General features: G+C 42.5%; 1 protein-coding gene across 14 annotated transcripts in view; it reads left to right on the top strand.

The window, feature by feature from the left end:
- Nucleotides 1-15,884, top strand: part of PTPRM (protein tyrosine phosphatase receptor type M) — a 1,209,695-nt gene that overhangs the window by 1,026,367 nt on the left and 167,444 nt on the right. For all 14 annotated transcript variants that reach the window (XM_063923506.1, XM_063923503.1, XM_063923501.1 and 11 more), the window contains one exon: nucleotides 6,135-6,211. In XM_063923506.1, coding sequence (XP_063779576.1) covers nucleotides 6,135-6,211 — 77 coding nt within the window. The remainder of the gene's footprint in view (nucleotides 1-6,134; nucleotides 6,212-15,884) is intronic.

Raw genomic sequence — 15,884 nt, 5'->3', positions numbered from 1 at the left:
TATTTGTCCTAGGTTTCTGAGCTACAGTATTTGTGTAAAACCCCAGGAATATGTTTGTAAATGGCTTGCTATTAGAGCTATTCTGGCTTCTGTAAAAGCCGGTTAATGGTTCCTGTAGTTATGGCTAGAGAGTGAGGAAGTGTTCCATCCATTAGGCCCAGTAAAGATCTTTAAAGCCTCAGAGAAGGCTAATCAGTGCTTACACCTGCATGTGTGTGTTAAAGGCTGTCAGCCTGGACATGGAATGTCTAATTACCTGGGGAGCAAGCTGCTAGCTTGCAGAGAGAAACCATTACTGCTTCTTGTGAGTGCTGTATTGAAATGCAGTTTTGGTGAGTGGTACAGTAGGTCCTTCTCACACATAGAGAGGGTAACATTATGTATAGTCAGAGCTGGACAGGTTATGATTTATGTATATGATTTATTTATACTTTTGCTGAGGCTATTTGTATCAAATACTCTTGACTGGTGTATTTCTATTTGGGCTGCTGTAAGAAAGTGCACTAGTCTATTCCAGGAGATGGCATCAGCACCCTGATCTTGCCAATGTATGTGTGTATGTATGTATGTATGTATGTATGTATATATATATATATATATATATATATATATATATACACACAGTGGGGCAAAAAAGTATTTGGACAGCCACCGATTGTGCAAGTTGACCCACTTAAAAAGATGAGAGAGGTCTGTAATTTCCATCATAGGTATACTTCGACTGTAAGAGACAGAATCTGAAAAAAAAAAATCAGGAAATCTCATTGTATGATTTTTAAACAATTTATTTGTATATTCTTGCGGAAAATAAATATTTGGACAATCAAAAAGTTTAACTCAATACTTTGTAATATAACCTCAGTTGCCAATTACAGAGGTCAAACGTTTCCTGTAGTTCTTGACCAAGTTTACACACACTGTAGCAGATATTTTGGCCCACTCTTCCATGCAGATCTTCTCTAGATCTGTCATGTTTTGGGGCTGTTGCCGGGCAACATGGACTTTCAACTCCCTCCACAGATTTTCTATTGGGTTGAGGTCTGGAGACTGGCTAGGCCACTCCAGGACCTTGAAATGCTTCTTACGGAGCCACTCCTTAGTTGCCCGGGCGGTGTGTGGGGTCCTTGTCATGCTGGAAAACCCAGCCACATTCCATCTTCAATGCTCTTACTGAGGGAAAGAGGTTTTTGCCCAAAATCTCACGATACATGGCTCCGTTCATCCTCTCCTTAATACAGATCAGTCATCCTGTCCCCTTTGCAGAAAAGCAGCCCCAAAGCATGATGTTTCTACCCCTATGCTTCACAGTGGGTATGGTGTTCTTGGGATGCCATTCATCATTCTTCTCCCTCAAAACATGGCAAGTGGAGTTCATACCAAAAAGTTTGAATTTGATCTCATCTGAACACATTACTTTCTCCCATTCCTCCTCTGGATCATCCAGATGGTCACTGGCAAACTTTAGACGGGCCTGGACATGTGATGGCTTAAGCAGGGAGACCTTTCGGGCGCTGCAGGATTTCAATCCATGATGACGTAGTGTGTTACTAATGGTAACCTTTGTGACTGTGGTCCCAGCTCTCTTGAGGTCATTGACCAGGTCCCCCCGTGTAGTTCTAGGCTGATTCCTCACCGTTCTCAAGATCATTGATACCCCACGAGGTGAGATCTTGCATGGAGCCCCAGTCGAGGGAGATTGTCAGTGATCTTGTATTTCTTCAATTTTTTAAAAATTGCACCAACAGTTGATCTCTTCTCACCAAGCTGCTTGCCTATTGTCGAGTAGCTCATCCCAGTCTTGTGCAGCTCTACAATTTTGTCCCTGGTGACCTTAGACAGATCTATGATCTTGGCCATGGTGGAGAGGTAGCAGTCTGACTGTTTGAGGGTGTGGACAGGTGTCTTTTATACAGATAACCAGTTCAAACAGGTGCCATTAATACAGGTAACGAGTGGAGCTTCTTAAAGAAGAAGTAACAGGTCTGTGAGAGCCAGAAATCTTGCTGCTTGGTAGGTGTTCAGATATTTATTTTCCACAAGAATATACAAGTAAATTGTTTAAAAATCATACAATGTGATTTCCTGTTTGTTTTTTTCCAGATTCTGTCTCTCACAGTTGAAGTGTACCTATGATGGAAATTACAGACCTCTCTCATCTTTTTAAGTGGGTCAACTTGCACAATCGGTGGCTGTCCAAATACTTTTTGGCCCCACTGTGTGTGTATATATATATATATATATATATATATATATATATATATATATATATACATACACACTGCTCAAAAAAATAAAGGGAACACTTAAACAACACAATGTAACTCCAAGTCAATCACACTTCTGTGAAATCAAACTGTCCACTTAGGAAGCAACATTGATTGACAATCAATTTCACATGCTGTTGTGCAAATGGAATAGACAACAGGTGGGAATTATAGGCAATTAGCAAGACACCCCCAATAAAGGAGTTGTTCTGCAGGTGGTGACCACAGACCACTTCTCAGCTCCTATGCTTTCTGGCTGATGTTTTGGTCACTTTTGAAAGCTGGCGGTGCTTTCACTCTAGTGGTAGCATGAGACGGAGTCTACAACCCACACAAGTGGCTCAGGTAGTGCAGCTCATCCAGGATGGCACATCAATGCGAGCTGTGGCAAGGTGGTTTGCTGTGTCGGTCAGCGTAGTGTCCAGAGCATGGAGGCGCTACCAGGAGACAGGCCAGTACATCAGGAGACGTGGAGGAGGCCAGCAGCAGGACCGCTACCTCCGGCTTTGTGCAAGGAGGAACAGGAGGAGCACTGCCAGAGCCCTGCAAAATGACCTCCAGCAAGCCACAAATGTGCATGTGTCTACTCAAACGATCAGAAACAGACTCCATGAGGGTGGTATGAGGGCCCGACGTCCACAGGTGGGGGTTGTGCTTACAGCCCAACACCGTGCAGGACGTTTGGCATTTGCCAGAGAACACCAAGATTGGCAAATTCGCCACTGGCACCCTGTGCTCTTCACAGATGAAAGCAGGTTCTCACTGAGCACATGTGACAGACATGACAGACTCTGGAGACGCCAAGGAGAACGTTCTGCTGCCTGCAACATCCTCCAGCATGACCGGTTTGGCAGTGGGTCAGTAATGGTGTGGGGTGACATTACTTTGGGGGCCGCACAGCCCTCCATGTGCTCGCCAGAGGTAACCTGACTGCCATTAGGTACCGAGATGAGATCCTCAGATCCCTTGTGAGACCATATGCTGGTGCGGTTGGCCCTGGGTTCCTCCTAATGCAAGACAATGCTAGACCTCATGTGGCTGGAGTGTGTCAGCAGTTCCTGCAAGACGAAGGCATTGATACTATGGACTGGCCCGCCCGTTCCCCAGACCTGAATCTAATTGAGCACATCTGGGACATCATGTCTCGCTCCATCCACCAACGTGGCGTTGCACCACATACTGTCCGGGAGTTGGCGGATGCTTTAGTCCAGGTCTGGGAGGAGATCCCTCAGGAGACCATCCGCCACCTCATCAGGAGCATGCCCAGGCATTGTAGGGAGGTCATACAGGCACATGGAGGCCACACACACTACTGAGCCTCATTTTGACTTGTTTTAAGGACATTACATCAAAGTTGGATCAGCCTGTAGTATGTTTTTCCACTTTAATTTTGAGCGTGACTCCAAATCCAGACCTCCATGGGTTAATAAATTTGATTTCCACTGATAATTTTTGTGTGATTTTGTTGTCAGCACATTCAACTATGTAAAGAACAAAGTATTTAATAAGAATATTTCATTCATTCAGATCTAGGATGTGTTATTTTAGTGTTCCCTTTATTTTTTTGAGCAGTGTATATATATGTGTATATATATATATATATATATATATACACACATATATTACACATATAGATAGACTGATAGATACAGTGGTGGATAGAGAAATTTAAGTAGTCCTGGGAAAATTAACAAAAGTGGCCCTATGTACTGTAGGCATGACCAAAGAAAATGGTGAGGTTGGCAGAGAATTAGCCCTAGTATGACAACATGCCTTTGAATGTCATACATCATACCTTCCAACTTTCTAGTAGAGAAGAGTAGGCACATTGCGTGCACCGATTTTCCTCACAAACACAGTCACCGCCACTCTCCGCTGCCTCACACAGCCCCCAGCATCTCCACTCACACAGCCAGAGTACCTCACATAGCTGCCACTGCCGCTCTGCTCTCCTCCTCCGCTCACACAGGGGTGAATGTTTTATACCTGCATATATCGTATATCGCTTCCTGCTTCGCCTCTTTACTGAGGCGAAGCAGCAGCGCCAAGATGTACTCAGATGATGAAGTGAGGGAGTGAAAACTCCCCCTCCAGCGATTACTGCTAGAGCACACAGTGCATCAGCCTAGTGCTGATGTGCTGTGTCTCTCCTCCGACCGACTCCAGTGCACATGTGCAAATTCTTGCTGCTTATGCAAGATCTCACATGCAGCCCGGAGTCGTCATCCACCGCAGTCAGTGACAGAGCTTTCCCTGGCTGTGGTGTATGGGCAACAACACCTGCAGCTGTCGAAATCGATAGCGGTAGGTGTTGGAACAGTCAGTGCAACTGACTGTTCTTCCATTGCCCTGCATATCGGCGTGCTACTTAAAAGATAGCAGTGCCTTGCACACGCCAGCGCATTAGTACATTGGGGGGGGGGGGCGATATCAGTGCACATAACATGTGCTGTTACACTTCCCCTCATGTCCCAGTTTCATACATCTGCCCCACATCCCCCAGCAGAGCTGCTCACAAAGCCCTAGCTCCTCACTCACAGCCATAGCCGCCACGGCCACTGGGCAACCTGATCCGGCAACCATTCAGATTGTGCTGCTCACTTTTCCATAACAGGTTTGGAGGCATGTGTCTTGTGGCTACCGGGTGTTTCTATTTTATATGTCAGCCACAGAATTTCTGGTTAGAGGAGCACATATAACTGCCTCTGTAGCTCTGTAATAGTCACAGCCTGGCACGCCATGCAGAATACCGTAATGTAACATGCCGCATATGTTCAATGTTAATGCAGTATAGCACTACTGACGTACAGATGTTTCTATTAGTCTGTAATTTCCAGTATAGCAGCAGACTGTTTGACATTTGCTGACATTGTTGACTTTTTGGTACTAGAGCATAATTAAGCCCTGTGGTACATTTAGAACTAGGTTGTCTCTTATCACCATGCAAACGAAGGATGCTGTAAGGAACTGTGCCATCAGGATGAAAAGTAATTTATTACAATGAGTAGAGGTAGCTAGCACAGAACACCTGACCAAGGCAAATTGTAATTTAGCTCAGCAGACAGATTTTATGGTAGTCTGTGAACATATACGTTTGCAAATTCCATTCTAATATACTCCATGAGCTGCAAAACACTGCTAGCTTAATAGCTTGTTCATTCCCTTCGTAGGGATGTTATTTTTATTACCTCATATTGATTAACTATGTCAATACCCAAGAAATTTGCACATTATTTCTGGTGTTTTTAAAACTCAGTACAGTCAAGGATACATTGCCAGAATTTTGTTCCATCCAGTCAGATTGGACAGATAAATCTTTTGGTGTGTACCCAGCTTTACAATTGCAATCAAGTAGGGATCACTGAATATAATACCAATGACCCCAAAGTGTTCACATACAGTCAACACAAGTGCATACAGCAGGCAGAAACCAAAATGTTGTGCAATTTTCAACCTAACATAGTATAATCCTAAACTCATAATATGTTCAAGCTTGTTCAAATACCTTGTATCAGCAGGTTTTCCTCTTGTATCCTAATATTGATTGTAAGATTTCTTGCATCTGTTAAACATCACATATTTTGGTTTGCTATATTATCAAAGGATTATCAGCCTGTTGTGCATGTATTCCTAAGGTTACCAAGGGTACCATTACATAGATTCAAGGGCTTCTTGATCAGGCTAAGAGCCATAATTTATTATATTAAGAATCACTATTTATCAAGAACCCCTTGCATCCATGTAATTGTACCCTTTGTGGTATACATTATAGCACTTCAGCACATTGAACACAATTGTGTAAATCCTAAAAATAGTGATATCTGTCCATCAGACATGTTTATGTTATAATCCTCCTTGAATTAATTCCAGATGACCATTCCAGAGTGAGACTACAAAGCATTGAAGATGAATCCAGTTCAGACTATATAAATGGAAACTATATTGACGTACGTACAAAAGACATATCTAACAATTACTTTAACTGTTTATAAGTCTCTATGTTTAGAATGTGGGGTTTATAATATACATTACATAATATAATTAAGCAGTTTTCCCTACTTTGTAATTTTAATAGGTGTTGGTTACTATTTTGATCTTTGCCTACATGTATGTGTTTCTGATACGCACAGTATCATTCTAAACCTAGGAGTACTTAAAATCATTGACGCTACAGTATAACAACTTATCTGTAAAGTTAATTTGGTTTTGTTATGACATCTGGTGGAAAAACCTATTCATTCTAGAAATGTATTTTAATTATGAATTGCTTTTCTACAGTTTTTACAATTGTTTTATAACATGGGAATTGTACAGTATGTATTTCTTAAGTTATTTCTATAGTGCACACATATTATGCAGCACTTCATAAAGAATATTGAGTCATCCACAACAGTTCCTGCCCCAGTGGAGCTTACAATCTGTATTCCCTATCACACTGACACACATACACACAAGAGTTATTTTTTGTCAGAAGCCAATTAGCCTACTAGTATGTTTTTGGATTGTGGAAGGAAACTCACACAAACATGGGGTGACATACAAACTGTGCACTGATATGGCTTTGCTCAGGAATGGAACTCATTACCTCAGTAATACTAAGCAAGCCCAACCTATGCCACTGTACTGCCTACAGTATGTTATATAGTACTTATTCCTCTGGCTGATGGGTACCACGGAAATAGTAATTATTGTTAAAATGTTTCATTATAAATAACACATAGGGGGTATCCAATTACCCACAATAGTGCCACAGGCCAGAAAAATTGGTGTTTTTCGCATTTTTTATAACCCTACCCATTTTTTTGCGCGAAAATACATAGGTCTCGCGAAAAGCCATGGACCCTATGTATTTTCACTGCCCTAATCGCTGGTCTAGGGGGCACTTATAATGCTCAGGCACGCAAAGCATTATCCCCAATAAGTGCCTGCATTGGGTGGAGAAGCGCGCCGCATCTGGGTTAATTGGATAGCCCCCAGCAAACCAATTAGTCATTGTACATTACTGTGGCTAATTAGATACTCCCCATAGTGCTCCCATAATGGAATACATCTCCCCCACGTGTTATATTTAGGTATTTATTTGTTTCGTGTTTACTTGTTCACTGATAGCCACTGGACAGCAGTACTAGGACTCCTGGTACTGCCGTCCAGGTCCTGGAGGGACCTAATGTCACTTTGCATTAGGCCATGCATCGCTAGCTGCAGGGCCAGTTGTTTGCTTGTGGTCCCCTAGAAGACTGGTCTTGATGCCAAGTACTGTATACTGGGCTATTACTCAGTGTAGATTATTACCTTATGGTTTTACCAGGCAGTTTGCCCTAATGGAGATTAAAACTGCCATACATCGCTAGTAGTTTGGATTTTCACCAGCCAAACTGCCATAGCAACACACATTGCTAGAATACTGTAACTCGTCAGCAAGTTTCGATACTCCAGTTACTGGCTGTAATGGAACAAACATTTTACATCCTACTGGATGGTGGCTTGACACTTAAACATCAGATATCAGCCACAATCAAATCCTCATTCTTTCACCTGAGGAACATAGCCAGAATCAAGCACTTAATTCCCTCAGATGATATGCCAAAAAGTCATACATGCATTTGTATCATCTCGTTTAGACTACTGTAATGCCCTCTACCTTGGTCTACCAGCAAAAGAATTGCAACGCTTACAGCTGGTGCAAAACACAGCTGCCAGGCTGTTAACCAGCCAGCCCCGTTCTAGCCACATAACACCCATCCTCTACTCCCTTCACTGGCTGCCTGTAAGATGGCGAATCATCTTCAAGATTGGCTTACTGAGTTTCAAAGCATTACATGACCAAGGCCCAAGGTACCTGAAACAGCTTCTGACCCCATACGGCCCCACTCGATTACTGCGATCTGTAGATGAAGGACTTTTAGCAGTACCTAGAATCTACCGTAATTCATCTGGGGGTCGAGCTTTTAGTCATGCGGCTCCGACTCTATGGAACTCACTTCCCCGCACAGTGCGAGAGGCCCCAACTATAGAATCCTTCAAAAGTAGACTCAAGACTTTTCTGTTTACTCAAGCATTTCCATAATGTCCCTTTTAGTATCTTCATGCTTCTGTATTTTATGAAAATGTACTTCATTATTTTCTGTACTATATTATGCTATGTATCTGTTAAGCGCCTTTAGTCCTATTGGAGAAAGAGCGCGATATAAATAAAATTATTATTATTATTATTATTATTATTATTATTACTGTAGGTTGCCTTTTGATAAATGTGTGGACTAAGTAAATGTTATTTCCTTCTTCTGTCACTGGATTGCCATAATTCTTAATTAAACAGAAAGCCGTTTGCATATTAATGTGACAAAACTATGTAATTCCTAATGCTGTGATTTGCAATCTCTTGTCGTCTCTGCACTTTTAAGTTCCCTTCAAAGGAGTGCGCAGCTGTTAACCAGTTCTTCTAATGCAAGCAAGCCATTTCATAAAATATGTAGACCCTTTAATTATTCAACACCACTTCTTTCTTCATATTGCATCATGTTAACTGAATGTTTCACATTGCAATGAACTGTTTGAGAAATGGTTAGCTTGTAGATAAATCAATTAATATGGAATTGTAATTGAAAATAATGGAAAACCCAGTGTAAATATGCATAAGTATTTACAGGCAGTCAGCTACTTTATGTGAAATGCAGCGCTCATTAATGCCACTTATATTCCAAGTGGTTCAAAATGTGTTACAATAATTCCCGTAGCAATTCATATTCATCTTTAATTTCTGTAGGTAAAAACTGCATTCCAGCATTTTTTATTGCAGAGATACAACCAGAAACCTTGCTGAGATAGATTTTTATTGTACCATGCACTTAACCACATACAAACCTTCTGAAGATCACAGTCTGGTATATTAAAAATATAGATTCTTAAACATAAACTAAGTATTGTGGGGTCAAAGTGTGCAATCTCACATAAGGGCCCTACACACTGCGCGATAGTAATGAAAGATATGAACGAGATACCGTTCATATCTTTGAGTGTGGAGGCACCAGCGATGAACGATGCGCAGCCCCGCGCTCGTTCATCACTGGTGCCCCGTCGCTTGTGCATGCAGGCCAATATGGACGATCTCGTCCATATTTGCCTGCACTGCTATGGAGCTGGGTGAAGGGGGTAGTGAAGTAACTTCACTCCCCTCGTCACTGCCCCCCCCCCCACCCGCGCGCCGCCGGGTCGCCCGTCGGCTGTATCCGCTGTCGGGTAGCTCGGCGGCGGATCGCGCTGTGTGTAGGGCCCATTACTCTCTTCTCTTTACAAAGCAAGTTTTGTGCTTCTGGTGATTTTTGTAGAATATCCTCTATAAACTTTTCCCTTTGCAAAATCTATCTGTGTGAGAGAGTTTATCATCTGGAATTACACGTACAGAACCTATACATGGTTAAAGCTCATCTCCATGCATAAATGTAAATTGATTGTGGAGTGAATGAGCATGTTGTCAAGTGGAGCATTAATGTACATAGAAACATGGAAATTGACTGCAGATAAGAACCACTTGGCACTTCAAGTCTGCACCTTTTTTACCTTTTGGTATCCTCAGTCCTATCTGAGCCTTAGTTCTTTGTAAAGATATTCTTATGTCTATTCCAAGCATGTTTACATTTCTATACTATCCTAGACTCTACTACCTCTGATGGGAGGCTATTCCACCTATCCACTACCCTTTCTGTAAAGTGATTTTGCCTTACGTTTCCCCTGTACCTGCTTCCTTCCTTTTTTAGCATGTGCCCTTCTCTGCTCCAAACTGTACATATTAAGTTCTTTTAGTCTTTCCTGGTAAGTTTGTACAGGCTGTAATGTATGTATACCTTTCTGAAGATATGCCCTCCAGAACTAAGCACAGTATTCTAGATGAGGGCGTACCAATGACCTATACAGTGGCATTATTATTTCTCTTTTCCTGCTACTGAGCCAAAGTTTCTTTGCTCACTACGTGATATGTTATGTGACTGTGGTTGCCATGGTAATTGCAGGACACTTACCAAAATGTGAACCATTAGTAGTTGCTTGAAAAAAAACAAGATGCAAGGCATGGAAAAAGTACACCACACCAAAACACCACAATCTATCTTCTTACACTAAATCAGATTGATTTGTGTAATAAAAACAACAACACACAGAGGCCTGGGAGAGAAGTGGCTGGCAGCGTTGGACAATGAGGGATGGTCAGTCATTAAAAAAAAAGGACAGCCAAATCTTCCATCAATGTTATAATCAGTGATGACTACTGTAAAATATACACATAGCTCCGGACAAGATATGCCAGCTTTACCACCTCTCGTCCAATTAATCATGACGAAACCATGGCATGGTCGGCACATTTCTTCATATTTGGTTGAAGTGTCCTGTGATCCAGCGATGTTGGAAATGTTATTGTGGCCCTACTGGAGCAGGTCACCATTACCTCTGTGCCCAATTAACCTTTTATTGCTAGAAATTGGAAATCCTCCCTCTAATCTTCTTAGAATTTATTGCTTCATAGTATATGACATCCATACTAAATGATGTGGGAACCAATGTTTCTATTCAATTATTCCACATACCAGGGCCATTCTCATCCTTCTCTTTTGGCAATGCTCTCACTCTTTGACAATGTATCCTCTTTTTCATTTTCTTCGTTCTTGAGCTTTAGTTAAAAAAGGCCTGTCAGCAAGCAGCAAGCCCGCCATAACTGCCCTGTAATGATACAGTATATTACTTTTACTAGAATAAATACAACATATATTCTTTCCGCCTTGTTCATATGTTGGATGAGCTGCTTCTATGTATATGCAAATATGCAAAACATTACAAATTTTACACATGTAGCATACTGTTTCCCAATCAATTTCAAGGCTGACCATGGACACATCTGTACATCCATTGGGAGAAAGCAGAAAGCCTCAGATAAATATACATGCCAATGTACCAAGTCATAACTTAGCTACAATCTCAATATGCCAACAGTGTCACACTTTGTACCTTCCTTTTTACAGGCTAATATGTAGCAGCAACGAGATCAGGTGGTTATGCACCAAGCTAGTTTTACAAACCCTAATTTGCATTAACAGATAGCACTAATATATAGCAGGGGCAGATCTGTACATCTCTGAACACATAGCAAATAGCAGGTTTTTTTCCCCATCACTGGTTGTGGTGTGGGGGATCATGGCCGTACTGCCCACTCTGCTCTTCTGAAAATACATGAGGGTGCTCACATGCAGGGGGCAGCTCCATCTGGGCTTCACTGGGCAGAGTGAAGTTACTAAGTGAATATCGACAGCATAATGTCGACATGGTCAGAATGTTTTCATGTTCAGATGTCTACATCCATTATGTTAACACTGACTTAATGTTAACATTGTCAGAATGTTGACATTGTGAATGCGACAGACAGAATTTCGATATAGGATTTTAGATTGGGGGTTAGATTAGTTAGGAGATTAGTTAGGGTTAGGCTTAGGTTTACATTAAAAATCCCATTGGCGACATTCTAACTGCTCCTACAGAGGCACCTGCTGATTGGCTAGCGACTCTTACAATGACCGGAGTCACGCAGGACCCAGTCATTTGCATAGAGAGACTGCGTGTGTGAACACATACACTTCCCCAGTCCATCTTGATTCAGGTATCTGGGTTGTTATTTTTTCAACTCCTGGGGTGAATAATGGGATTAAAGAGAACATGATCTACACTAGGAAAAGGTGAGCATGGAAAAAATGTTGTTTCACAGGTATCTTGGATGCTACTGGAACAGCAGACCGAATGGTGACATGGAGTGTTGTTAAGTATGTGTGAGTGTGCAAGGCTGTTATACTATCATGGTGTATGTGTTAGAGATGAGCGGGTTCGGTTTCTCTGAATCCGAACCCGCACGAACTTCATGTTTTTTTCACGGGTCCGAGCAGACTCGGATCCTCCCGCCTTGCTCGGTTAACCCGAGCGCGCCCGAACGTCATCATGACGCTGTCGGATTCTCGCGAGACTCGGATTCTATATAAGGAGCCGCGCGTCGCCGCCATTTTCACACGTGCATTGAGATTGATAGGGAGAGGACGTGGCTGGCGTCCTCTCCATTTAGATTAGGGTTGAGAGAGAGAGAGAGAGATTGACCTGAGGCTGTGATACTGTAGAAGAGAGTGCAGAGTTTAGTGACTGACGACCACAGTGACCACCAGACAGTGCAGTTGTTTGTTTTATTTAATATATCCGTTCTCTGCCTGAAAAAAACGATACACACAGTGACTCAGTCACATACCATATCTGTGTGCACTGCTCAGCCCAGTGTGCTGCATCAATGTATATATATATCTGACTGTGCTCAGCTCACACAGCTTATAATTGTGGGGGAGACTGGGGAGCACTGCAGTGCCAGTTATAGGTTATAGCAGGAGCCAGGAGTACATAATATTATATTAAAATTAAACAGTGCACACTTTTGCTGCAGGAGTGCCACTGCCAGTGTGACTAGTGACCAGTGACCTGACCACCAGTATATATAATATTAGTAGTATACTATCTCTTTATCAACCAGTCTATATTAGCAGCAGACACAGTACAGTGCGGTAGTTCACGGCTGTGGCTACCTCTGTGTCGGCACTCGGCAGCCCGTCCATAATTGTATATACCACCTAACCGTGGTTTTTTTTTCTTTCTTTATAGTCATACTAGTTACGAGTATACTATCTCTTTATCAACCAGTCTATATATTAGCAGCAGACACAGTACAGTGCGGTAGTTCACGGCTGTGGCTACCTCTGTGTCGGCACTCGGCAGCCCGTCCATAATTGTATATACCACCTAACCGTGGTTTTTTTTTCTTTCTTTATACATACATACTAGTTACGAGTATACTATCTCTTTATCAACCAGTCTATATTAGCAGCAGACACAGTACAGTGCGGTAGTTCACGGCTGTGGCTACCTCTGTGTCGGCACTCGGCAGCCCGTCCATAATTGTATATACCACCTAACCGTGGTTTTTTTTTCTTTTATACATACATACTAGTTACGAGTATACTATCTCTTTATCAACCAGTCTATATTAGCAGCAGACACAGTACAGTGCGGTAGTTCACGGCTGTGGCTACCTCTGTGTCGGCACTCGGCAGCCCGTCCATAATTGTATATACCACCTAACCGTGGTTTTTTTTTCTTTCTTTATACATACATACTAGTTACGAGTATACTATCTCTTTATCAACCAGTCTATATTAGCAGCAGACACAGTACAGTGCGGTAGTTCACGGCTGTGGCTACCTCTGTGTCGGCACTCGGCAGCCCGTCCATAATTGTATATACCACCTAACCGTGGTTTTTCTTTCTTTCTTTATACATACATACTAGTTACGAGTATACTATCTCTTTATCAACCAGTCTATATATTAGCAGCAGACACAGTACAGTGCGGTAGTTCACGGCTGTGGCTACCTCTGTGTCGGCACTCGGCAGCCCGTCCATAATTGTATATACCACCTAACCGTGGTTTTTTTTTCTTTCTTTATACATACATACTAGTTACGAGTATACTATCTCTTTATCAACCAGTCTATATTAGCAGCAGACACAGTACAGTGCGGTAGTTCACGGCTGTGGCTACCTCTGTGTCGGCACTCGGCAGCCCGTCCATAATTGTATATACCACCTAACCGTGGTTTTTTTTTCTTTCTTTATACATACATACTAGTTACGAGTATACTATCTCTTTATCAACCAGTCTATATTAGCAGCAGACACAGTACAGTGCGGTAGTTCACGGCTGTGGCTACCTCTGTGTCGGCACTCGGCAGCCCGTCCATAATTGTATATACCACCTAACCGTGGTTTTTTTTTCTTTCTTTATAGTCATACTAGTTACGAGTATACTATCTCTTTATCAACCAGTCTATATTAGCAGCAGACACAGTACAGTGCGGTAGTTCACGGCTGTGGCTACCTCTGTGTCGGCACTCGGCAGCCCGTCCATAATTGTATATACCACCTAACCGTGGTTTTTTTTTCTTTCTTTATACATACATACTAGTTACGAGTATACTATCTCTTTATCAACCAGTCTATATTAGCAGCAGACACAGTACAGTGCGGTAGTTCACGGCTGTGGCTACCTCTGTGTCGGCACTCGGCAGCCCGTCCATAATTGTATATACCACCTAACCGTGGTTTTTTTTTCTTTCTTTATACATACATACTAGTTACGAGTATACTATCTCTTTATCAACCAGTCTATATTAGCAGCAGACACAGTACAGTGCGGTAGTTCACGGCTGTGGCTACCTCTGTGTCGGCACTCGGCAGCCCGTCCATAATTGTATATACCACCTAACCGTGGTTTTTTTTTCTTTCTTTATACATACATACTAGTTACGAGTATACTATCTCTTTATCAACCAGTCTATATTAGCAGCAGACACAGTACAGTGCGGTAGTTCACGGCTGTGGCTACCTCTGTGTCGGCACTCGGCAGCCCGTCCATAATTGTATATACCACCTAACCGTGGTTTTTTTTTCTTTCTTTATACATACATACTAGTTACGAGTATACTATCTCTTTATCAACCAGTCTATATATTAGCAGCAGACACAGTACAGTGCGGTAGTTCACGGCTGTGGCTACCTCTGTGTCGGCACTCGGCAGCCCGTCCATAATTGTATACTAGTATCCAATCCATCCATCTCCATTGTTTACCTGAGGTGCCTTTTAGTTGTGCCTATTAAAATATGGAGAACAAAAATGTTGAGGTTCCAAAATTAGGGAAAGATCAAGATCCACTTCCACCTCGTGCTGAAGCTGCTGCCACTCCTAGATGGGCCCGGTGTTTGTGTCGGCCACTAGGGTCGCTTATCTTACTCACACAGCTACCTCATTGCGCCTCTTTTTTTCTTTGCGTCATGTGCTGTTTGGGGAGGGTTTTTTGGAAGGGACATCCTGCGTGACACTGCAGTGCCACTCCTAGATGGGCCCGGTGTTTGTGTCGGCCACTAGGGTCGCTAATCTTACTCACACAGCTACCTCATTGCGCCTCTTTTTTTCTTTGCGTCATGTGCTGTTTGGGGAGGGTTTTTTGGAAGGGCCATCCTGCGTGACACTGCAGTGCCACTCCTAGATGGGCCCGGTGTTTGTGTCGGCCACTAGGGTCGCTTATCTTACTCACACAGCGACCTCGGTGCAAATTTTAGGACTAAAAATAATATTGTGAGGTGTGAGGTATTCAGAATAGACTGAAAATGAGTGGAAATTATGTTTTTTGAGGTTAATAATACTTTGGGATCAAAATGACCGCCAAATTCTATGATTTAAGCTGTTTTTTAGGAAAAAAACACCCGAATCCAAAACACACCCGAATCCGACAAAAAAAATTCGGTGAGGTTTTGCCAAAACGCGGTCGAACCCAAAACACGGCCGCGGAACCGAACCCAAAACCAAAACACAAAACCCGAAAAATTTCCGGCGCTCATCTCTAGTATGTGTCTTGTGTTTTTTAAATATTTATTTTACAGAGGGCCTGTAGGTACAAGTAAAACCCTTAAGGCCCTGCATGCTGGTACTTATGGTTCTCCAAGTACCAGCATGCGGGGAAGGCTTGCTGAATCCTGTAGTCCCTCCTA

This window comes from Pseudophryne corroboree, chromosome 5 (assembly GCF_028390025.1).
Source record: "Pseudophryne corroboree isolate aPseCor3 chromosome 5, aPseCor3.hap2, whole genome shotgun sequence".
Taxonomy (NCBI): domain Eukaryota; kingdom Metazoa; phylum Chordata; class Amphibia; order Anura; family Myobatrachidae; genus Pseudophryne; species Pseudophryne corroboree.
This window is presented reverse-complemented; position numbering and strand designations above follow the sequence as displayed.